This window comes from Haplochromis burtoni, unplaced genomic scaffold (assembly GCF_018398535.1).
Source record: "Haplochromis burtoni strain Fernald_Lab_line unplaced genomic scaffold, NCSU_Asbu1 Contig_466, whole genome shotgun sequence".
Taxonomy (NCBI): Eukaryota; Metazoa; Chordata; class Actinopteri; order Cichliformes; family Cichlidae; genus Haplochromis; species Haplochromis burtoni.
In genome coordinates, this window is record NW_024582827.1 from 176,049 (window position 1) to 199,582 (window position 23,534).

Here is a 23,534-nt window from a genome sequence, read left to right on the forward strand (position 1 = left end):
CGAACTGCTCGGCATTAATGCCAAGGCATAATTTTAAAAAGCACTTTTCTGTCAGAGATATCTTGAAAATTAATAATATTAACAATATCTCATAAAAAACGGCGGCAAATTGCCTGTATTTGCCTGAACAACCATAATATTCAACCAAAAGTCGTCAAATTATAATGGTGACTCGGATCCATCTTCTCTTTTGAAAAGAGCAGGGTTAAAACCATGAAAATTAATCGTACATGCGCTGGCTTATCAAAGTTTTCGAATCAGTTCAAATGCGGTGTAAATAAACCCGACATCATCATCCTTCCAACAGGTCTGGTGACACCGGGCTCGACTTGGTCTGGTGACTGACCCAGAGAAACTAATTATGAGTTCATGGCAAACTGGAAAGAAAGAAAGTGCCTGTTCGCTCCCGAGTGTTTCTGCAGTCATCACAAGAGGACTGTTCATCCTGCAGTTAAGCAAAACTGCAGAGAGATTAGCATGAAGGCTTTGTGACCTTTCACGTGGCTGACAGTTGACTTGATGAACAAAGTGTGACTAATGATGTGTTCTGAGTCTGGGATTTTGGGTTTTTCTAGTTTTGTATTTTGGATTATTTTCCTTGTATCCCTGTTTATTCATGACTCTTTTATGTTTCCACATCTGGCTCCTTTGTGTTTATGATTTGTAACTTGTGTCAATTTAGTCTTGCATCCTTTTCAGTTGTGGCTCTCTTCCTGTTTTATTTTGGTGACTGTTCTTCTCTGTATCCTTTGTCTTGGTTAACGTCCTCCACAGTCATTATCTCAGGCTACGTTCACACCGCAGGTCTTGATGCTCAATTCCGATTTTTTGATCTAATCCGATTTTTTTGTCTGCTCGTTCACACTACAACTAAAATGCGACAGCAACGCGCTCTAGTGTGAACGCTCAAAGCGGCCCACATGCCCAAAAGAAGACGTCACACACAAGGCGCTCTGTTCAGACCCAGAGCAAACAGTGTTGTTTGACTGATGGACCTTAATATAAAGACTTCGGACTTTACGTTTCCCAATTTTTGCTTTAAGTTATTTTGTTATTTACATAATAATGTAAATAACCTAATAATGATCCTTATTGCTGCTTTAGAGGAGCGCTGCTTCAAAGGATAGCTGCAGATTATACAGAACAAATAAAATGTTCACGTTGTCTTCCCAACAGTTTCACTGGACGGCCAGGAAGCGTTCGCGATGTCTTCTCCGGCGCTGATAATTAGCGTCTGTCTTGTGTCAGTGACGTAAAAGACGGATTTAATGCGACATGACCATCAAACAGCAGTCGCTTTCTAAAACATCAGATATGTATCGGATTCAGGACCACATACGAAAGTGACCCAGATCGGATTTGAAAATATCGGGTTTGTGCCGTTCACGCTGTCACACCATGATCGGATATGAGTCGCATAGGGTCAAAAAAATCGGATTTGATGCGCTTTCGCCTGCAGTGTGAACGTAGCCTTAGTTAACCCCAGCTGTGTTCCTACCTGGTTTTTTATCTCCTCATTATGTAAAATGCCTGAGTTCTGTACACAGCCAACCTTGACAGTTATGTTGGACAGACTGACAGAGCTTCAGTTTGTGTATGAAATAAAACAATTAGGCTCCCAAACTTCTAATTATACTGAAAACAAAAGCAAAAAAAACCAAAACAAAACCTTACAGAGTAACCTGTAACTCCAGGAGGACCAACTGGGCCTTGTGGACCTTGACCGCCTGGAAGACCACGGGACCCAACTTCACCCCATGGTCCAATGTTGCCGTGGATACCCTGTTGGATTAAAGTATGTTTAAAAAACAGAGAAAAAAGTTCATAGACTAAAAATATTTCTTGGTTTTATACAATCTGATTGAAGTCTGTTAGTTAAATACTCAAAGACGTTCACATGCTGTGTGTAGAAAACACACACAGCTGCAGTCATGTGAAAAACAAAGCCCACGCTCGGAGCTCGGAGTTTAAGAGTGAAGGTAGCAGCAAGCTGCTGCTCATCAAATGCACTTGATTAATCAAGTGTGACCATCTCTATAGAAGCAGATGTTGGTCTGGAGCATTCAGGTGTGTGCTAACAAATTAATGCCACAAATCTTTGGATTTTTTGAATGCAATACAAACAAATTGCAAGTACTACATATTAGACTCAGTTGGCATGTTGAATATTAAAGTTAATAACAGTCAAATTAGAAAATCACTAAACAAGTGTGGCTTATTTGGAAGAGTTGTTTTGCAAAGCTGCATCAGGACAAACAATAAGCATTTTAGAACAATGACCAGATGATGTTTGGCCATTATGCACCACAAAACCAACCAGATCATATCAGCACAAAACGCTCATAAACAATGTCGGGCATGGTGCTGGAATGATGATGATGACGTGGGCTTATTTTGTAGCCACAGGACCTGAGCAGCTTGCAGTCTTTGAATCATTAACTCCTCTTTACACAAAAAAATTTCTAGAGTCAAATGTGAGGCCATCTGTCGAAAGCTTGGCCAACACTGGGTCCTGTAAGGGGACAATAATCACACAATAAGAACTATGGTGGGACCATTAGAGAGCTGTCCATAAACAAACTGTCACGCTTCTGGGACATTTTTAACCAGCATTTTCAGTTTCTTGTGTTTTGGTATTAAGGTTTGTTCTGATTCTCGAGTTGTGCTGTTTTGAATATTATTATCCTATGTTTCAGTTATATTCTGGTTAAGAGTCTGTGCCTGTCATGTTTCCTGTTTTACTTTGAAAGTCTGTGTCTCATGTCAGTGTGCCCAGTTTTGCTTCCCCTGTCTCGTTAAGTCTGATTTCTCCCTGCTGTGTCTCCCTCGTGTCTCTCATCCCCCTCAGTGTATTTAACCCCCGTGTTTCTCTTTGTCAGTGTCCCAATCACACGTCTGTGTGTTCTGTCTGCCAAGTTATTTTTGTACATTCAAGTTTAGTTTTCTCTCGTGTCCAGCAATAAAGCTGCCATCTTGAGTTTAAGTTTTGCTTCTGCGTTGAGTCTGCATTTTGGGTCCTTTGCTGCCTCCCTGCACACAGACCATGACACAAATGGTACCAAACCTCAATGAATTGAAGCGACCTTAAAATAAAGTTCAAGAGAAGTTGGACAAAATTCCTCCACGACACGAGAAACTGAAAATTATACAGAAAACTATTACTTCAAGTTACTACTGCTAAAGGTGGTGGCACGTTATCACAGGACTGCACCGAGTCCAATGAAAAACGTTCTTTTCCACACATCTGCCTTCATCTAATTCTCTAATTAACTCACAAACCAATGCTGACGTGTAGAAACTCAAACCGCTGACCAATCAGTGCGTCCGACCTCCTGGGCTACAGCATTCTCACATTCTCAAACATCAAGACATTTACCACAATACAATCAAAAGCATAAGTTGACCAAAAGAAAGTGTAAACAAAGGACTGGATGAACGTTTTGTATGGACAAATAATTAAAATGATCTTACAGGAGCGCCTCTGTATCCCTGTGGTCCAGGCATGCCCATCTCTCCCTGGAGAATGACAAGAACTTGACTTTAGTAAGAAGTTAGAGAAACACTTATAAATAATGAACAGGCGATAGTAGACAATAAAAGGGACTAATTCACTTACTCGGGGGCCTTGTATTCCTTTCGGTCCCTCCTCTCCTCTTGCACCCTTCACAGCACAAACGTTATCATAGCATATGAGGAGCTAAATAACTGAGTGACTGATAAACCTGCTACTTAGTAATGAAGATGTGAGGCTCATACCTTAAATCCTTTACTTCCTGTTAGTCCGCTGGGGCCTTGCTTACCTACAACCCCCTAAAGGAAACATCAGGATTGGATTTTTTGGTCTGGCTATAAAGAAAGTACCACAAATTCCAGAAAGTCTACATTCATATATCATCATTTGGGTTGAATTTTCAAGGCTTCATTATTTTCTTTCAACAAACACAGGAGTACTCTCCATACAGCTGCACAGTAACATACTCTCCTTCCTGGCTGTCCCGATGTCCCCTTCGTTCCTCTGCTGCCAGATTCTCCCTGGAAGTCGAATGACACAACGCTATGATCCTAACGTCACACAATTCACTGTGCTGAGTGATCACAGGACGCTGTTGTAAAACTTTAGATCCTCATCTTAATAAATAAATGAATTCATTTATTACAGTCACTCCCATAGTCTCCAAAAATACTAACCATGTTTCATGAAGCAAGAATTTAAAAATTGCCTTACACTCTTTCCTACAGGGCCTTGGAATCCAGGAGGTCCTGTTTTTCCAGGCATTCCCTGTGGAAATGAGAACATGAGATAATAACTTGTCCCACTCCAGGATAAGCAAATGCAGCTGTCATATAACAGGACGAGCTCACTTTAGGTCCTGGAGGTCCGACCGCTCCATTCACTCCATTTGCACCAACAGGTCCCTGAAGCAAAGATCATATTAGTTTAATATCTGTTACTGTTACTGCTCAAGTATCATTTCTGACAGATTAAATGTTAACTATTAACCTAAAGAAGAAAGGATCTGATTCTGGAACACTTAACCCATTTTGTTCTGTAGGAATAACAAACCCATAACAATAAATACATAAAAAGAAAAATAATTCCCATTAATAAGGGAGGCTTCTGTTCCAAACACAGCACATGGTTAGTCTTACCGAGGCTCCACGACTGCCATCCTGCCCCTTGTGGCCCAGATGACCTTTAAATCCCTGAAAAATGAAAGAAATGTCTCCTTTTTTCTATTTGTTTTTTCTAGTGTGAATAAAAAAAAGGAGTTAAAATTTACCATATATTTGAAATCCATATAAATACAATACAATTTTATTTATATAGCACGTTTAAAACCAGGGGCTACACCAAAGTGCTTCACAGTAAGGAATAACGGTAAATGATTACACTGAACAGTAAGTCATTAAAACAAAGTAAAATAGAGAAAATAGAGAACAAACAAAAGCATAAGTAAGTAGAGATCAGAGATGATTATCCAGAGAAATGAGTATCTGCAAAAACTCAAAATCTTAGCAAGTATATTTGTCTTATTTCTAGTCAAAATTATCTCATTACACTTAAAATAAGACAAAATCAGCTACAAAGCAACTTTCCAGTAAGATTCAGGAACTTGTTTTAAGACAGTGAATCTTGAAACTAGAGAAAAACTAGAGAATTTTCAGTTGTTTCGTTGGCAGATTTTTTCACTGAATACAAGATATTTTACCTTGAAATAAGTGAAAAAATCTGCCAATGAAACAAGTTCCTGAATCTTACTGGAAAGTTGCTTTGTAGCTGACCAGATGATCGTAAAGAACGGCTGGGAGTATAGAGACTGAGGAGGTATATAAATAGTGCCATCATCTGGATAGTAGCTTTAGCAGATGTCATGTGTGGTGGATAGATCAATTCTGTTTTAAAGCTATAAACATGTGTTTCTCTAATGTTTACAGGTAAAGCATGGTCACCTTCAGGCCTTTTGAACCCGGCATCCCCGGGACTCCAATCTTCCCCTAAACAGATGGGGTACACAATCAGGTACAAACACAGTGTGAACTCTTTGACATGCCTCTGTTTAATGCAATAGTAAGAGCTTTTTCAATGCACTGATTGGTCGGTGCCTTCAGTCACAGATGTAAAAAAAACAACAATTAACAGCGCAGTCATGCAAGTACAGAGTAAGAACTTTAACCATATAGGAACCTTTATACCAGGTTCTCCTTGAAGTCCCCTCTCTCCTGATGTCCCCATCTGTCCCTGCAATAACAAATAAATACATAAATAATACGAACAGTATCTATACTGAACATGTTGTCACTTATACTCACAACAGGACCAGGGATTCCAGAAAATCCCGCTCGACCTTCCCGACCCTTTGACAAGAAGAATGACTGTTAATGGTTAAGAAATGTTACAACACTGCTCCCTCTACAATACTACAGTTCACATATTTTTGGAAATATTAAAAGTAAGAAAAAGCTGAAAAACACCTCCTTTGCAATTTTATGTTGACTTTGCTTTTAAAATGTCTTTTAACCCTTTAAAGCCAGTCGGTGCGGGCACGCTCTGTTTTGCGTAACTATTTTTAAATCCCGGTAGCTCTGCAACCCCGTAAGCTAGTGCAATAATTTTTTTTTGCATATGAAGCCGGAGGAGTTGTACTTACATCTTATGCCATCAGCTTGTCCTCGGTCACAGTTTCCTTCCACATATAGCTTTGCAAAAACTGCATAAAAAGCACTTGTAGCAACAAAAACATAATATTCCAGAAACACCCAATGCCGATCCGATCAGCTGTTCATAACACTTCCTACGTCCATCAGCACTGCCCGAAACCGGAAGTGATGTCATTTTGCGGAAATGTAGTTTTTTACTATCAGGGCCTTATGAGCCTATACTGGTGTTTTTAAAAGTTATGTTTGACTTTATGACTTTCTGTGTCGTTTCTGGGATGCTTAGGACTCATATTGCACTGCTGGAAATAGTTTATTTTGATGCATATGCTGTTTCTTTTTGCAGATTTGCAGTATAATATTTATTTTCGTTTTTCCTGCAGTGTATAAAAATTGGTGTATTTCAAAAATAAAACTATGAAGACACTCAAAATAAATTTCCTGTGGTAGGAAACTATTTTGTGCAACTTTTTTGTATTTACAGTTTTGAGGGATAAGCCTCTTAAATTTCTCTAACTAGAAATATATGTTAAAAAACCAAAAACGATTTTCAATTTTTTTGTAGTTTATTGCACATTTTTGGAATTTATGTAATTACTATGCACTTAATGCAGACATATTATTAAAATTTGGGCTATAATGGTTGTATTGATGTATAGCAACTTGAAATGCTCCCAAAAATGGCGCTACAGCATGTAAAAATATAATATAAGCTCTGGCGGACTTGGTTCTATGGTCGGTCTTAAAGGGTTAAATACCAAGTTTGGCCTCTGATCTTTAAGGTCACACTGAGATATGCAGCATTCTGTCAAACTAAATTTCTGTGCAAATATATTGATGTATTTTAGTGCTGTCAGCCATAACTGCATTAACGCGTTAAAAAGCTAACCGCGCTAATGTGTTGACGCCATGCAGCCCCACGCACGGGGTGATCCGCGGTAAGTCGTTAACTGAGATTTGCCGCGTTAATGCGGTTATGGCGTTAACGTCAATTTAACGAGATTAACGCTGACAACACTAATTTATTTTATAGATATGAATTATTCAGACGCCTTACCTTATTGCCTCGAGATCCAGGACTTCCTTGAATACCAGCTGGTCCTCGGTTTCCCTACATCACATCATATTTGAGCAACAAAATTCACTTTTCAGCAAAGAAAAAGAGTCAAGATAAACAGATTCAACTATTTGCTCAAACTCACCTTGGAGCCATCTTTTCCCTGCTTCCCTGGCTCTCCCATGATGCCATCAAAGCCCTACAACATTGGATGAAGATATGAAATAAGATCTGATATTACAGAAGCTTTAGCATCATAAGTGAGCATGTTTTTTAAAATATATATTTATTTTTTACACTCACAGCAGGTCCAGGAAGTCCTGGTAGCCCTGCATGTCCTCCAAGTCCCTCAAGTCCCGTTGGCCCTGCGTGCCCCTTTGATCCCGGTTTACCTGGAGGTCCACGAGGACCCTGAACAAACAAAACAAGCTGATTCACTGATCTGATCAGTTAACCAACCACAGACCGGACAGATGGACAAGAAAATTACCTGGGCTCCCTTGAATCCTGGATCCCCCTTCTCACCTCTCCTGGATTTGACACCCTGGTGGTGACAGAAACACATAAGTAAACAGAAAACAACAGCTCAGGAGACCAAAAGGGAACATCAATTAATGTCATGCATTATAAAGGTTGGAACCATTTTAGCAAGAGTGAGAAATTAAATTCTTTTAAGTAATCTTACGGGATCACCTGAGGATCCAGGCTTTCCTGGATTCCCACTGGCTCCCTAAAATAAGGGGACATTGCTCAGGTAAACTCACTACAGCATAGACAAACGCTGCACAGCACACTTACTCTTTAGTCTAATTATCTTACGTTTAGTCCAGGTGGTCCAGGTTGACCTACTTCCCCTTCATCTCCTGGATCACCCTGGTGAAATGTAAAAAACAGAAAATTCAAACGGCAGTGACCCGAACTGGTAACTGCGTACGTTCACAAACCAGTTTGACATTTTATGTCTTCAAGTATACTCACAGTGCTACCTTTAGGACCTGGAGGTCCATTAGGGCCTGGGTTTCCCTGTGAGGTCATTGATCAAAGTGTTTTACTCACAATTAATTTTTCAACATGTGATAAAGAACTTTTTTTTTTTACTCCTAAAAAGATTTACTCAGGTTACATTAGGTTTATCTTCCTACTCTCGTTTTTAATCAATATTATCTCATTTTCACCTTCCTTTGTTCACAAACTACACGTGACCAACCAAAAACGTGCAACTTTCATTTACCAAACGCTGAATAACGTGTTGGTTGTTTCACACGTGATCATTTCATGCTATACAAAAGCTTTACTAATACCTGAGGGCCACGAACACCAGGAAACCCGACTGTTCCATCCGGACCGGGCTCTCCCTAAAGCAATGCACGTATGTATATTTTGGACATTTACTGAGGTAAGTGACAACGTCTGCTAGAAAGGGAGCAAATATAGGTGTTTTCTCACCTGTGACCCAGCTGCTCCTCTGGGGCCCATTTCACCCTGATGACCCTGACAGTTTAAATAATTGCTCTATAAATGTCTTTAAAAAACAAGCAAACACCACTTTGAGTTTGTTTACTTTACTTACTGTTGGTCCTGTAATTCCTCGGACACCTTTTCCTCCTCCGGGACCCATTTTGCCCTGAAAAGAAGGCAGATTAATAGATGCTCATTAATAGTATCTCATGTTTAATTAAAAATAATTTTCAGTGTGATGGTTTTGTGGGAGGATATAACTTACTGGAGGGCCTCTCGGACCACAGAAGCCTAAATCCCCAGTTTGTCCCTGAAAACAATGAAAAGCAACAATGAATGCAAAGTAGAAACAGTAGAAACACCAACACAGATCATTTTTTCTATCTGTTTGTGTGACACTGACCGAAGGCCCTGACGGTCCTGGGAAACCGGGAGGACCTCTTGCTCCGGACGTGCCCTGTAAACATTGGACTTTTCAGATGTAGCTTTAAAATGTACATAATTTGAGAGCAATAATTAATTTAAGTCATCTGTTTTACAAATATTAAGTAATAAAAAGCAACTTTTTGAATGTGCTGGGAATGGAGCTGGTCATCTGAGCTTACTATGTAGCCAGGAAGCCCAGCGTGGCCTCTGACTCCTTTATTTCCCTGTAGGCACAAAGACACGGATCAGAATCCCGTGCAGCCCTCCTGCAAAACGACAGCACTTCTACAGATGACTCATCTGACCTTGTCTCCTTTCTGTCCTCTGGGTCCCTGTGACCCCGCTTCGCCCTGATAACCCTGCAGGCAGAGAAAATGTTTGACTTTTAATATAAATCTTTGACTCTTTAACATATACAGTTATAATAGTATGAGCAAGCTGCACAAATAAGTGGCTGTCGCTCACTGGCCAAATCATTAGATACAGATTTCTAGTGGTTTCATGGTGCTGGGTCATTTTGACTCAGCAGTTTTAGTTTCATGTGTTTCGGTGTTTTTTTCTGTATTATATTCTTTTTTGATTCTTTAGTTTTCCTGTTTTGAACATTGTAATCCAAATTTTCAGTGTTATTCTGGTTAAGAGTTTTGTTCTTAGGTTTAGTTCAGCGTCTAGTCTGTGCTTGTCATGTTTCCTGTTTTACTTTGAAGGTCCGTGTCTCATGTCAGCGTGTCCAGCGTTTCTCTCCCCTGTGTTGTCCTTATATTTTCATTCGAGTCAGCTGTGTCCTCACGTGTCTCCACCTCTCCTGATCACCTCATGTGTGTATTTAAGTCCTCCGTCTCCCTTTGTTCATTTGTTCAAGAGCTCATATTGCCCCAGCTCTTCAGCAGCTTCACTGGTTGCCCGGAGAAGCCAGGATAAACTTTAAAGTCTTACTTCTCGCACACAAGTGTATCCATAAATCTGCTCCTTCCTATTTGTGTGACCTGCTTCATATCACCACTGTTTCCCGCCCTCGTCTCACCACTGTGGGGATCAGAGCCTTCAGTCGCTCCGCTCCTCGGCTCTGGAACTCTCTTCCTCCAGCTGTTGTGGCCGTTTTTGTTGAATGTTTATAAAACGCAATTTGTATTCATTTTTGTTTTTTCTTTAAAGTTGTAGGAATATGCTGACCTAGTTTTGTTATGTAAATTTGTAATTCATTTTATTGGAAAAGTTTTTTGGAAAGTGATTGGTTTATTGGCTTATGGACCCTCCCATTAATCAGGGGATTAAGAGCATCCTGGGGGGGTAAAGATGGTTTTTGTTTGCCAAACGTCTGATGGGAAGACGAAAAATGATTTTTTTGACCACTTTTGAAGTTGTTAAAGCAAATTAAGTTAACTTTCGTTTAATTTTAAGTTTTAAGAAGTTATTTGGTTGATTTTTGTTTATAATTTTCCACGAAATAAACGGCAGATGATTTTTAAACAATGGAGTCAGAAGTGCGTTCTAAAACAAACCTCCCGTTGCCACCCACGGCCTTTTCTTGGACTTTTTTGGCGTTTGGAACATAAAAGGCCGTGACACCAGCCATAAGAAATATAAACTCTCTTCCAGTATTTAAGTCACAGCTCAAAACACATCTGTTCAAACTGGCTTATTCACTTTAGTGCCGATTTTATCTGTTGTCAAGTTCTGCTTTGCAATTTTAACTTATTTTATGTATTTTATGACTATTGCTCCTTTTATTAATTTTGTTCTTTTGTAAGGTGACCTTGGGTTTTTGAAAGGCGCCCTCAAATAAAATGTATTATTATTACTATTATTATTACTATTGCCGCGTCGTGCCAGCTGTTTTGGCCACTTTGTTTCAGCCATAATAAAAGCTCGCCTTTCGTTTAAAGTTCGGCTCCGTCTTCTCGCCCGTGTCTGCTGCTGGATCCACCTCACTCAGTCCACTCGGTCCGTGACAGGTTCCCCTTTTGCCTTCAGAACTGCTTTAAATCTTCATGGCAGAGATTCAATACTGTATGTGAAACATTCCTCAGAGATTTGGGTTCTTACTCAGCATCACACAGTTTATGAAAATGCGATGAATGCACATCCACGATGTGAATCTCTCGTTCTACCACATCTCAAAGGTGCTCTGTTGGATATAGACCTCGTGACTGTGAAAGCCATTTCATTACATCGATGTCCAAGAAAACAGTTTGAGGTGATTTGAACTTTGTGATGGCGAGTCAGCAAGGGCTGGGCATGGTCAACAACAAGACTCGGGCAGGCTGTGGCACTCAAACGATGCTCAGTTGGTGCTGAGGGGACCAGGTGAGCCAACAACATTATACTGAACTGTTGATACAAGGCAGGACGGATCCATGCTTTCTACCATCTGATAGGTGAGACTCATCAGACCAGCTGACAGTAATGGCAGCCTCTGTGGTCTTTTTCTGTAGCCCGTCTCTCTTGTCCATCCAGAGAGGTCTCCTGCGTACCTCAGGCCTAATAAGTAGTTATCTGAATTACTGCTGCCTTCCTATCAGCTCTGTGTAAAGACTAGTGATGGTTGATCAGGCGTTTCTGAAATACACAGACCAGCCTGTCTGGCACCAACAACCCCCCATACACTCAAATAGCCTTTCTTCCTGATTCTGAAGCTCAGTTTGAACTTCAGCAGGTCATCTTGACCATGTTTACGTTCTTAAATACACTGAGTTGCTGCAATGTGATTGGCTGATTAGATATTTGCCTTTAACAGTCAGTTGAACAGGTGTATCTAATAAAAAGGCCAGAGAATGTATGCTGTCTATGCACGTGCATGCTAAAGCCTCCATAGTTATAATCCTGATAACATTATAAGTTCAGGACAATCTTACCCACTCACCCAGCTCCCCTTTGCTGCCCTGCTCTCCTGTGTAGCCTTTGGGACCCTGTAAGGACAACTAAGGAGTTAATTCCCCAGGCACCAGTATGACTAACTTAAATCCATACATGGAAACTAAAAAGAAATAAATACATGTTTTCCAGGAGATTTACCTGCTCTCCAGGTAAACCTGAAGGGCCCGGGTCAGCATTGTGTCCTGGGGTCCCGTCTCTTCCAGGTCGGCCCGGGGGACCCAGGATACCCTGTGGACCAGGACTGCCCTGGAGTACAACGCAACATGTAAAGTAGGTAGAAGAATAATCACGAGACATTACAGAGCAGATTTACAGACAATAGTAGTAATATCTTTCCTCTCTATTCAATATAAATTTGCTTCTACCCAGAATTCCTATTACTACTAAAATATATCCAGGAAATATTAAAACCTCTGTCCTGACCAACCACAACAAGCCAGCATCCACTTAAGCATCATTTTAATGTCTTAATCCACCATAATATCGCTAGAATAATATACAAGTTATCACCCTACTGATCGTCCTAATCACGCTAAAAAACATTTGATATTTACATAGTCAGCTGCTTTGCAATAAAGCATTAATCATCTCATTTTGCAATATGTGCGTGAACCTTAGCATGTTCTTTGCCTTACACTTAATTTTAGTTGTCATGATGTGAGCCCCATGATCCTGCACTCAAGTAATCAGATGCAAAAAAACAAGTCAGAGAAACGTACGATGATTCCTTGAACTCCTTTAGGTCCTTGCTTTCCAGGAATTCCAGGTAGTCCCTGGAGAAAAAGTAACCACTGGAGTCTAGTTACAGTCCTTTATTTGTATCGTCAGGTAAAACTTTCAAGTTGAATTTAGCCATGATGTCTTTGTCTACTTACAATTGGTCCATCATCTCCAGGAGGTCCGGGAGGACCCGGAGGCCCTTTAAGTCTCTGAGAACAAAAACACACAGTGTTACATCTCAGGCACAACATGTCTTATTATAACATTAAAATGAAAATGTGCAAAGAACAATTTTTTGATTAACCTAAAAAATAATCTTCTCAGAGTACCAAAGTTCAGCTGCTATAAGAAAGGAGTTACTGTAAAAAGTCATTTTAGGTGCAATCATGTTATAAAACAAACGCCTACCGGCCACGAGGACACCAGCTTTTTGTAAATTTGCTTTTTCTGCAAGAAAACAGTGAAGAATGGATTTTTAAAATCATGATTACTGAGCGTTCACACACAGAAAGAAAAGCTTATTCATACTTACCCTGACAAAAACAAACTTTAAAAATAATATCACAGCAGTGGTAACTATAAGCTCTGAAACAATTAACGATTTAAATTGTCACAGTTATAAGAACGCATCCGTCAGCAGTGAAAGTGGACAAACATGTGATATAATGAAACACAAGCAGACACTGAAAAATTAAAGATCCAATAACATTAAAACTGCTTATATATCGTAGTCAGTACAAATGACACAAGTCAGTCTCTTCTAGATCACACATGAAATGATTCAGTGGATCCAGAAGGATCACGTTTGTATTTCCCTGTCTCTCAGTTAATCTGATTTCACTTATTTCAGTTCTCTATATATTTGTCAAGCAAAAGTATCTTATAATGTTAAAAAAAATTCTAAAAAAATGACACATTTAAGAAATAAATATTTAAACAATTTTACTAAAACTAACACTTCTTACATTTGCTAAGCAGAAGAATGTACATCTCCTGTTTTTATTAAATATGCTCAGTCTTGGAACATGTCTGTTAAAATAGTTTTCATTTCATCAAACACAGCAGCAGCTCACCTTGAAAGCCTCCCACTCTTCTTCAGAAGTTTTAAACACAACAATAGCCGGCATCCCAGCGGGACCAACAGGGCCTCTGTATCCAGTCTGCCCGGTCCTGCCCATCACGCCTGGGTATCCCTTAGAAGACAAACCCCCCCAAAACAAAACCAAGAACAAGAACAAGAATTTGACATTTTACTTAAAGTTTATTAAAGATTCATGAAGACAATTTACCACCAAGAAAAATACAAACACGTGAATGTGAAAAGAAACCAACAAATCTACGCCTCTAAAAAACTAAAAAAGAAGATTAACACAATTGTAAGCCATGCTTCCGAGCTCATTGCAATATCTATTTATGAACAAGTGCTTAAATTACACCAAGATGAATTTTATTAAGTTTAATTTAACACTCACTTTATCTCCCTTATGTCCCGGTAGACCAGGTAAACCGTGCAATCCCTGAAACAAACAGTAGAGCTGAGTCATTGGATCATGTGAACCCAAAATTATTTTAACTAAGATTACTACAAAGTGAACATGATGGGTAAAACTGGAATTTCTTTTAAATACACACTCATTATGAATTTGATGTGTCGCACTAGTTTTTGACTTATCACACGTTTTTACACATCTGGAGCAGATGCAGGTATTTTATCTTCTGCATGGGAGCTTTTAATGTGAAGCCATGCTATTTTAATAGGTGTAGAATATTGTATTCAATTGGCTTTCTGAGATACGCAAGACCTTTAGTGAAGAGAATGATGTCTGGATGGTTCCTCCTGAAGGAGGTACCAAAGATGCTTTTGGGATCTTTGTGCAAACAACCTCTGAAACATGCGCTGCAGCCCCAAACAAATCTCGGAAGCTGGCTTTTAAGCTGCCGACGAGCCCGACGGTCCATCGTCTCAAGCAGTTGGCTTCCATGAGTTTCACTAGTAATTGAATTTTTGTGATGCCTCATACCACAGGCAGTTTCTCCCGTACTGTTTCTCAAGATTCTCCAAAACTTTATATTATATTATGCACTAAAGATGAAATTTGGCATTTTGACAGAATATTAAAACCGTCTCCATATTTACCTCACAAAGACTCTCTACAGTGTTGCCAGTTAGCTTAAGTAGTTGCAAGTTATTACTTTCTTTTGTTTTTCTCCAAATGCCTGTGTTAAAACTGCTTTCATGTAACCTGCTCCTCCATCTACATGCAGGTAGAAAGGCTTATCATAGTCAGGCAATGCTAAAACTGTATTTGTCTGTAATGCTAGTTTTAAGTTACTGTCTTCTTCTTCTTTGTAGATGCAACACTACATTTTTATTTAAGGCATTTTAGGTCATTTCTAGTTTTTTCAAAGAATTCACACATCTCACACATCTTACATATTTCAAACTTTGAAGTTAGGATTTAAAAAACTTCTTTATTTGAACTTTTCCCACAAGGTTCCACTCTTCATAGCAGCTTCATATAAAGTATGCAGCAGGCTTTTAATCTCAATGTGGATGCACTGCTCACAGCTCTAAAACTAGACATTAGTAAATCACATGCCTAATCATTATGTGTCACTGTGAGCCACAAGTATGATCACAAATGTGTTTTTCAAACCAACAAAAAAACAAAAACAAGTCGCTGATGGCATGAACGCTTTACACACATGAGTCAGGACACAAAAGAAAAAAGCTGCTGCCAGAAACAAATCAGAAGTGTGAGGAAAAAACTGAGCTCACAGACAGCTGCATGTGTGAGCTTTAATAGCATGCAGCAAAATGTGTAACTTGCTCATTAGCTTAGCAGTGTCCACATATTTAATTCAGCTTCTCAATCCTGTAGCTTTAGCTGTTGTCTACAGGGTTTAGCTTATTAGTTGTTAGTATAGGTTTGCTCTATATCTCAGCAAAGTCTCATCTAGGATGACAGGTTTTCAAGCAGGTCAAGTGCCTCTATGCACTTAATTAGTTTAGATATTTTCTTTATTTCCTTCATCTCATATGTCTTGTACTGAACTTGAGCAAACCTTAAGCTTGATGCAGACTACTTCTAACAATTATCCACCTCACATCATAACTGACTGAGGTGCCTCTTCATATTAATATTATTCATTATTAATGTTATTATCTTTATTTATTTATTATATATATATATATATATATATATTATATATATATATATATATTATATATATATATATTATATATATATATATATATATATTATATATATATATATTTTTTTATATAACAGCAATGGTATATTACAATATTTTATTTATATTTTATTTTGTATCCATCAAGGGCTGCGGGTGATCTGCAGTTTCACCCTTTCCCAAGCTGGAGACATTTTCCTTTTCACACACTTTCCTTGGCTGAACAATGACACAACCTTAATATACCTTATGCATCTCTCTATTTCATTTAATATGTCTTCGTGTGAATTATCTGCTTTCATTCATTCTATTCATTCTGGGCATGGTACGTCATCCCAACTATGTTTCATTGTTAATACCAGTTTACAGGTTGTTATCCTTGCTATTATTAGTTTGAATACATTAGAGATAATTTTGGGTGGCTGTAGCTCAGGTGGCAGAGCAGGTCAGCCACTAATCAGAAGGTCGGTGGTTCGATCCCAGGCTGCCTCCTGCTGCATGCCAAATATCCTTGGGCAAGATACTAACCCCGTGTTTGCCTCCTGGTGGTGGTCAGAGGGCCCGGTGGCGCCAGTGTCCGGCAGCCTCGCCTCTGTCAGTGCGCCCCAGGGCGGCTGTGGCTACAATGTAGCTGCCATCACCAGTGTGTGAATGTGTGTGTGACTGAATGTAGTGTGAAGCGCTTTGGGTCCTTAGGGACTAGAAAAGCGCTATACAAATGCAGGCCATTTACCATTTAGAGATAATTATCTCTAATTTAATTTAGCCTTTTGTTTATTCCACTTTATTCCTCTTGTATTTATATGTATTCAGTTGGGTCTGTATCCAGCCCTTTTTAAACTTCTACTTTGATCTCTAATTTTTCACTTGGTGAGGGATTATTATGATCTTCCTGATATGGATTATTTATACAAGCTGGTTACATGTGTGTACAAAGTTATTCCAAGAACTCAAAGCTGAGGTTCCCCTTTTCTACATCTGTATGTTCTCAGGAAAGAGGAAGCTGTTAGTTGCTAAAATAAGTTTATCACTCAAAAGTTGTTATATGGCTACATTTCATGTAGCTGATCGCACTATGTACAATTTTCTTTTAACAAAACTATACTTTAAACGATGACACACTGAACATGAGTGTAACTGGGGGTGTGTTATGTACAATAAACCAAATATATATTTGTTGGGGAAAAGGAAAAAGGTGTAGTGTAGCTGATGACCTTACAAATACGCCTGAGGGTTACAGTGCCACAGTTTAGCCAGAGGAGGGAGCCAGTGCATCTCACTGGAGAGACTAACCCCCCTCCCCTACACACACACACACGGTTTTCTAGGTGCAAGAACTGACACAGATATATGCTGCCATCGTAGTCATCAAATCAGCTTTGTGCAAATTCAATTTCATCCAAGGACACGGCCGTAAATAAGCCGAGAATATCAGACAAATGTGATTAAAATTTCCTGTGTGCTTTGTTTATAATTTCATTAAAACTCTGAATCAATGTGAATGAATCTTTGTTTATAGTACCAAGACCCACAAAGGTAAAAATAGCTACAGTAGTGAAATCAAGTCTTATTCAAACATAGTTACTGCAAAGCATGAACAAATTCCTACCCTTTGACCTCTGATCCCAGGTGTTTGACGTCTGACTGTGTTTGTAGGAGGCGGATTCGCTGCTCTGTCAGTCTGCTGTGGAGGTTCAGTCTCTGACTGGATGCTGAAGCCTACGGTGCTAAACTGGGAGATCAAATCAGGCGAGGGATGACTGTAAAACCTGTCACCGTCTGCATGCCCTTCCTCCACCTCTGGATCTGTTTCATTTTCATCTGTCTCCGTCCCATTAACTCCATCTCCACCTTGAAACGGGATTGCTTTTCCTGTGGGTGAAACAGTCTCAAACGTGTCTTCCATTGCCTCCTTTTCTATTTCCTCACTGGCTGAAACATTACTCATCTCAGTTTCTGTGACCCTGGGACTCAGAGCTCCTCCACTTTGTAGTGTGGGGGTTACAACCGTAGCTGTTCTGAAGTCTTTAAAGGAGGGAATAGCGACTACTGGGACTGGACTGGTAACCACTGATGACAAAGCCTGTTGTCTAATTTTGCCTGTTTCCACTTTTTCTGGTAAAGGGTCCACAGTGGAAGCAACAGATTCTGTGGTGAATCCTGAAGCAGGAATAGATGAAACCGTCCCTGGTTTTGTTTCTGTATGAGTTCCTGATGAGGCAGCTGCAGCTGTGGCGTCCTCAGACTGAATGTTAGGGCTGGCAACTGTCATCTCGGCAGTTTGTGCTTCTGAGCTCCCCGTCCCAGTTATGTTAAGATGCGACTTGGAAAGCTGCTCATTTCCAGTCGAAGAGCGAGGCCTCGGTTCCGGCTTTGGCTCGTCTGCTTCTCTGTTGGTTGAACTTGTAGTATTTGTATCTAGATCTGCATGATTGTTCAATACTTTGGCGTTTCCATCACGTATGGGAGGATCAGGATGCGACTTCAAAGGGGAAGCGCTGCTTACTGGATCCAGCCTTGGCGTCACCTCAGTGTGACCAGCCTGCGAAGTCGAGCTTTGAGGGGAATTTTCTGAACTGGGTGATACTCTGACTCCAGGCTGAAGGTTTGTCTCATCTACAGATCCAGCCTGCAGGCAAATCTGACCACAGTGAAGATATTTCACATTTTAGTCCATTTTCAACCATCTTGCAGTTTTCATTTTGCTAAACATTTGATTAAAGCATTTGATGCCTAAATGACATTCCTGAGTAAACTGCTTCTCGTGGATTCACACACAAGTCCAAAGCACAGTTACTCATCGCGCAGACAAACGCTCCCTCTGTGGCTTCCCCCAGACACACCGGCCAATACAAACACAGACTGTACTATGGAAAAATGTTATTAAATGTCATAGATTCACACTTATTTGTTAACAGAAAAGCAAACAGGGCAGCACAGTGTGGCCTGATGAACTTAAAGCGTGAAGCTGTAGGGCTGAGGAGAGATTACTAAAGGGTGTACACACTATCAGATAATGCTACTGCGTGGGTGTGCACCAGCTAATCCTAGCAGATATCTTCAGCTTTGTCGTGTAGAGATTACTGACCCTGTAACTTATTCCAGCTTTGAAAGCCTGCAGCTTAGGCTGGCATCTAAATCAAATCTGTATAACTGTTAGTAGCTCTTGATTACTTTAAGAAAGTTAAAGCATAGAAACTATTTATGCTACACTCCACATAACACAGACATCATCCGTAAAAGGAACAAAAAGGAACACATATATATTAGGATGAGCAGCAGCAACAACTGATCTAGTGTGTTTTAGACACCGTAACGATCTCTGATAACAGGAAAAATAAAACGCTGTCAGAAATCAAACGATGTGTTTGTTTTTGTTGACTGTCACAGCGTTGTGTGTCTTAGACATGAGCACATGATGCTCTCATCTCCACGGCGATGCTCAGCTGCTGAAGGCAGAGGTTTGCCCAACTATAACTACTACTTGCTTAATCCTGACCCCAGATTCAACCTTAAACCAAGTCTTTGCCATAAAATGTTATGATTCACAGAAGTCGATGCATGTTAAACACATATAAATACCAGAGGAAAAACCTCACTTATACTTTAAAAAGGTGAATTCTGTTTTTATTGTGGTGGACATCGACATCTGCATACCTCACTTGTCTTCACTTATTTATTTATTTATCTTCCATTAATTTTTAATCCTTATTTATCTTTATTTATCTTGTTCTTTTAAACTAACGTGGTATTTGTGTACGGACAGCAAAGGAAGAATTTCATTGCTCAGAGAAATGTCATTTCTTCTGTACATATGACAATAAACGCTGCTCATCATGCTACATGGTCTCAGCTGTGGCCACACGGGGATGCCAGAATCAGCAACATTAATATCTCACACAAACAGACTTCAGATGTTTTACTACATTTACCATTCAGTGGTGCCTTAGTTTTTACTGTATTTAGCATATTATGACATAATATTCGATTATTATTATGTCGTCTGACTGTCCTGCAGATGACATAATGCTTTTATTTTGTTGTTGCTCTTTCTGTATAGAAAAAGCAGACAAAGAAGGGTGTTTAAATCTCTCATAACCAAAGAAAAACCAGACAAAACCCAAAAATTATCTATGTGAACAATAAATATGTCAGGTAAAAATGACCAATAATCTATTCCTTTGTGAAAACATGCACCTGTCCTTCAGGCAGGTTTAGTACACTGACCTCTTCTGTCTGTGACTAATATGAAGGTCAAAACATTTTAAGGGGTGAAATTATTCTTTTGCAGAGAGAATATTTTATTTGCTATGTTGCTACAGTTGAAGTAAAAGTCCTCCACCATCGATGATTGTTTCATTTGCACATATAACAAGAGCCAATTACTTGAAACGTGTAAATAAAACAAAATTATTTAATTGCTACAGTTACTGAGAGAAACAGAAGAGGAGCAAAGGCAGGTGAAAACAGTAAATGTAAGTAAAGTGATTCTTGGTGTAGATCAGTGAGAAATCTACAGCGATCTGGTTTTTCCTTTACATTTCAGAGTCTTGTACCTTTACTCTTAACCTAAACAGAAATAATTACACTTTCTGCTTCTACTACTAGTTGACAGTCCACTGGAAAAATTAAACAGAAGTATATCAGCAGTATTTTTCAGAGATAAAAGTACTTCAGTGCAGCCAGACTTACGTAGCTCAGTAGCAGCAGCAGCACAGAAGAGCCCTGCATGGCTTCTGGTAACATCCGGACTCCTCAGTCTGAACTGTGTGCCAGCGCTCCGGTCTGCCTGATAAACACCAGAGGATGCACCCCCCCCCTGGAGGCCCGAGCCAAGCACTGGCCCGGCTGTCCGTTTGTTTGAGGCTGTGGTCATTTGTTTGATAAAATCGAGGAACCAAACGAGACAGCTGAAGGCTCAGCATGAGAGAGATGTCTCATTTAAACATTGTGGCAGCACAAAATCACATGAACATATCCATCTGCTGGTGGACGCCAGTGTCTTTGATCTTCAGCAAGCTAGCAAGTGCCTCAGATCTCACAGTGTGAACAATGACAGACACTCGGGGGTGTTTTCGTCTAAGCTTGCTGCTGCACAGAAGGTGTAAGTCCTTTGTTTCTCATGTGGCAGAGACTGTCTGAGGTGAGACTTCACAGACAACACCACTGCACTGCGTTGGGCTTGGGATGAAGAATAAGACGACTACCTGGAGAATCACAGATTCACAAGCATAAGTGAGACCAGTGTTAAAAATTTACATTTTCTCTGCCATAAAGTTTATTTTTGGACACAAAAAGTAACAAAGACGACTTTTCTGTCATGCAATCGACCTATATGACCCCAGTCTGCCTAATTCACCATTGAACTTCACACTGATGCAACACCCCCATTCCCCCCACCTCAGTCTTCTTTGTCCAGGGTCAGAGGGGGAGGACTGTGGCCCAGGTGAGGAATGTGACATAAGGATAAAAAAGTGAGGGGCTGCTGCCTCAGAAGGGGATTTGTGACCACGGTTTGGGATTACAGTAAAGAGTATGTGGTGACGGAAAGCTCCTCCCAGCAGGATCAAGTTCAAAGTGTTGATCTGAGGTAACAGTCCAAGTACAGGATGAATTTTGGGAGGGACTGGAGCCTATCCAAGCTACCATAGGACGAGAGGTGGGGTACACCTGAGGCAGATCACCAATCTGAGGGCCAGCACAGACAGAAAGGCATCCCTCACACTTGCATTCACGCCTACAGCAATTTATAATCACCAGTCATCGAACCCGTCTAACGGCATGTGTGTGGGAGAAAGCTGCAGCGCCCGGAGAGAACCTACACAGACCCAGGACCGTGCTCCCCGATCCGTGCGACACGTGACGTGCTGCATGCATGCAGTCAATGCACACGCACAGTTTCCAGAAGAGTCCACAGATTTTAAGTCCATGGTTGTGACATCATAGTGAAACTAAACAGTGTCCTCACAGAGAGCTGCATCACGTGTTGATGTCAAGTATATCACAAAGCTGTCAGATTCACAGGGCATTAGTACTCGGTATGGAAACATTCAAGGTCAAGTTAAAGACCTTTGAGCTAAATCCTTGCAAGCTGCACATCATGGAAAATGAATCCATCCTAGATAAACAAGCCCACTGCAGTCAGGTATGACCTTGCGAAGTCTCTTCCGAGAACATGCGTAATCTGTTTATCTACTGAAGACGACAGCCTCTACTTAGTTTGCATGTTAATTTGTGAGTAGTTTTGTTCCATTAATGGGTTTCTGCCTCAGAGAAAACAAACAGTAGCTTATTACAGCTAAGCCAATTACTTTTCAGACTGACTGATGCGGTGATGCAAACAAAGGTTTTGCCCAGCAAAGGTAGTCCCAGTTAGATGTTTATTTTTTAAAAACACCACAAAACTTTATACCTGGAAGAAAATGTGTTTAACAAGTTTCTGTGTTGCATTTCACTGGTAATATTTACAGAAGGCTGAATGCAGCATCTAATATCCTCTGTAATAAGTGCTGACTGCTGGTCCAGGAGCAGCAGTATGTTCACCTCGGCAGACGTTTGATGGATTATTGATAAGGTGTCTGAATATCCAGCTCCCAGAATATGCGATGATAGAGCAGCAAATATGTTTTATACAACTAATATACAGCGAATGACTCACAAACCTACAGTGAACATAAAAATCAACCTTGATGAGGCTATAAAGGCTGATTTTAGTGAAACTATAAACTGGATGTGATGACTGTGTGAGGAGACTGACTGATGGCTGTTGAGTTGTGGGTCCGAGTCTGCTCACAAAACAAACTCGACCTCTCACCTCCGTCACTTAAAAGCCCCAGCCTGCTTAATCCTTCACACGTATTTATTTTGGGAATATATGTGAACAACAAAATAGAAACACAAAAAACAGCGTGGGTATTGAAAAAGGGAAATTTCAGGCCAAATCTGGATTTTATGAATGTGTTACTGGCGTAGATGATTCCCAACAAGACGGGTCAGTCGAGCTTCCAACTCGTGTATTTTGTTCATTGCACTTTCATGCTCTCTTACAAGAATTGCAGGTGTTTCACCTCCATTTAATAACAGTGATGGAAAAAAGGCATAACGAGAAAGTCAAAGGGTCGTGCATCCAAACCCAGTGGCCCCAGCTGTCTACTGGATTTAAACCAGCTTCTTCTTGCTGTGAGGCAACAGTGCTAACCACTGCTCGACAGAAATGGGCAGTAACGCGTTACCTGTAACGTTAACGAGTAAAGTAAGGGATTACTATTGCAAAAACGGTAATTAGATTACCGTTACTTTCCCGTAGGAACGCTGCGTTACTGCGTTACTAAAACCGTGATTTTTTGCGAGAATGTCTCAGACAGTGACGTAAGCGAGTGCGACGTTCGTGACAACAGCTGTGTGCAGATCAACAATGGATCACATATCGAGTGCAGAGAGAGTATGAGCGTGCAGCGTTTAAAGCGTGGAAGTACTGACCTTACTTTGAGTTTGATTCCATAAAAAGTGACAAAAACATAGTGTCCGCTGTGCGTGGGAAGAAAACTTCTTTTTACAGCGAAAAAACCCCTAAACTTCCAACAAGCACCGAGTAGCTACGACGTAATGGGAAACTCACAGAGAAACTCGCGGATTCTTCCACTGA

The 23,534-nt window shown here is 40.2% G+C and overlaps 1 protein-coding gene across 2 annotated transcripts in view; it reads right to left on the reverse strand.

Annotated features, from left to right (window-relative positions):
• Positions 1-23,149, reverse strand: part of si:dkey-21p1.3 (collagen alpha-1(I) chain) — a 32,121-nt gene extending 8,972 nt beyond the window's left edge. The window contains exons 1-34 of one of the 2 annotated variants that reach the window (XM_042213672.1): positions 20,582-23,149; positions 17,499-18,530; positions 14,167-14,211; positions 13,768-13,887; positions 13,103-13,141; positions 12,850-12,903; positions 12,694-12,747; positions 12,113-12,220; positions 11,953-12,006; positions 9,403-9,456; positions 9,277-9,321; positions 9,075-9,128; positions 8,937-8,981; positions 8,784-8,837; positions 8,660-8,704; positions 8,515-8,568; positions 8,192-8,236; positions 8,033-8,086; positions 7,899-7,943; positions 7,704-7,757; positions 7,517-7,624; positions 7,359-7,412; positions 7,214-7,267; positions 5,812-5,856; positions 5,687-5,740; positions 5,452-5,496; positions 4,651-4,704; positions 4,363-4,416; positions 4,226-4,279; positions 3,979-4,032; positions 3,757-3,810; positions 3,617-3,661; positions 3,472-3,516; positions 1,675-1,782 (exon numbers count right to left, since the gene is read on the reverse strand). In XM_042213672.1, coding sequence (XP_042069606.1) covers positions 1,675-1,782; positions 3,472-3,516; positions 3,617-3,661; positions 3,757-3,810; positions 3,979-4,032; positions 4,226-4,279; positions 4,363-4,416; positions 4,651-4,704; positions 5,452-5,496; positions 5,687-5,740; positions 5,812-5,856; positions 7,214-7,267; positions 7,359-7,412; positions 7,517-7,624; positions 7,704-7,757; positions 7,899-7,943; positions 8,033-8,086; positions 8,192-8,236; positions 8,515-8,568; positions 8,660-8,704; positions 8,784-8,837; positions 8,937-8,981; positions 9,075-9,128; positions 9,277-9,321; positions 9,403-9,456; positions 11,953-12,006; positions 12,113-12,220; positions 12,694-12,747; positions 12,850-12,903; positions 13,103-13,141; positions 13,768-13,887; positions 14,167-14,211; positions 17,499-18,530; positions 20,582-20,635 — 2,937 coding nt within the window. In that variant the 5' untranslated portion in view covers positions 20,636-23,149. Of the gene's footprint in view, positions 1-1,674; positions 1,783-3,471; positions 3,517-3,616; positions 3,662-3,756; positions 3,811-3,978; positions 4,033-4,225; positions 4,280-4,362; positions 4,417-4,650; positions 4,705-5,451; positions 5,497-5,686; positions 5,857-7,213; positions 7,268-7,358; positions 7,413-7,516; positions 7,625-7,703; positions 7,758-7,898; positions 7,944-8,032; positions 8,087-8,191; positions 8,237-8,514; positions 8,569-8,659; positions 8,705-8,783; positions 8,838-8,936; positions 8,982-9,074; positions 9,129-9,276; positions 9,322-9,402; positions 9,457-11,952; positions 12,007-12,112; positions 12,221-12,693; positions 12,748-12,849; positions 12,904-13,102; positions 13,142-13,767; positions 13,888-14,166; positions 14,212-17,498; positions 18,531-20,581 lie in introns of both variants that reach the window. The other variant, XM_042213671.1, reaches the window with a different exon arrangement.
• Between the last annotated feature and the right edge of the window lie 385 nt (positions 23,150-23,534).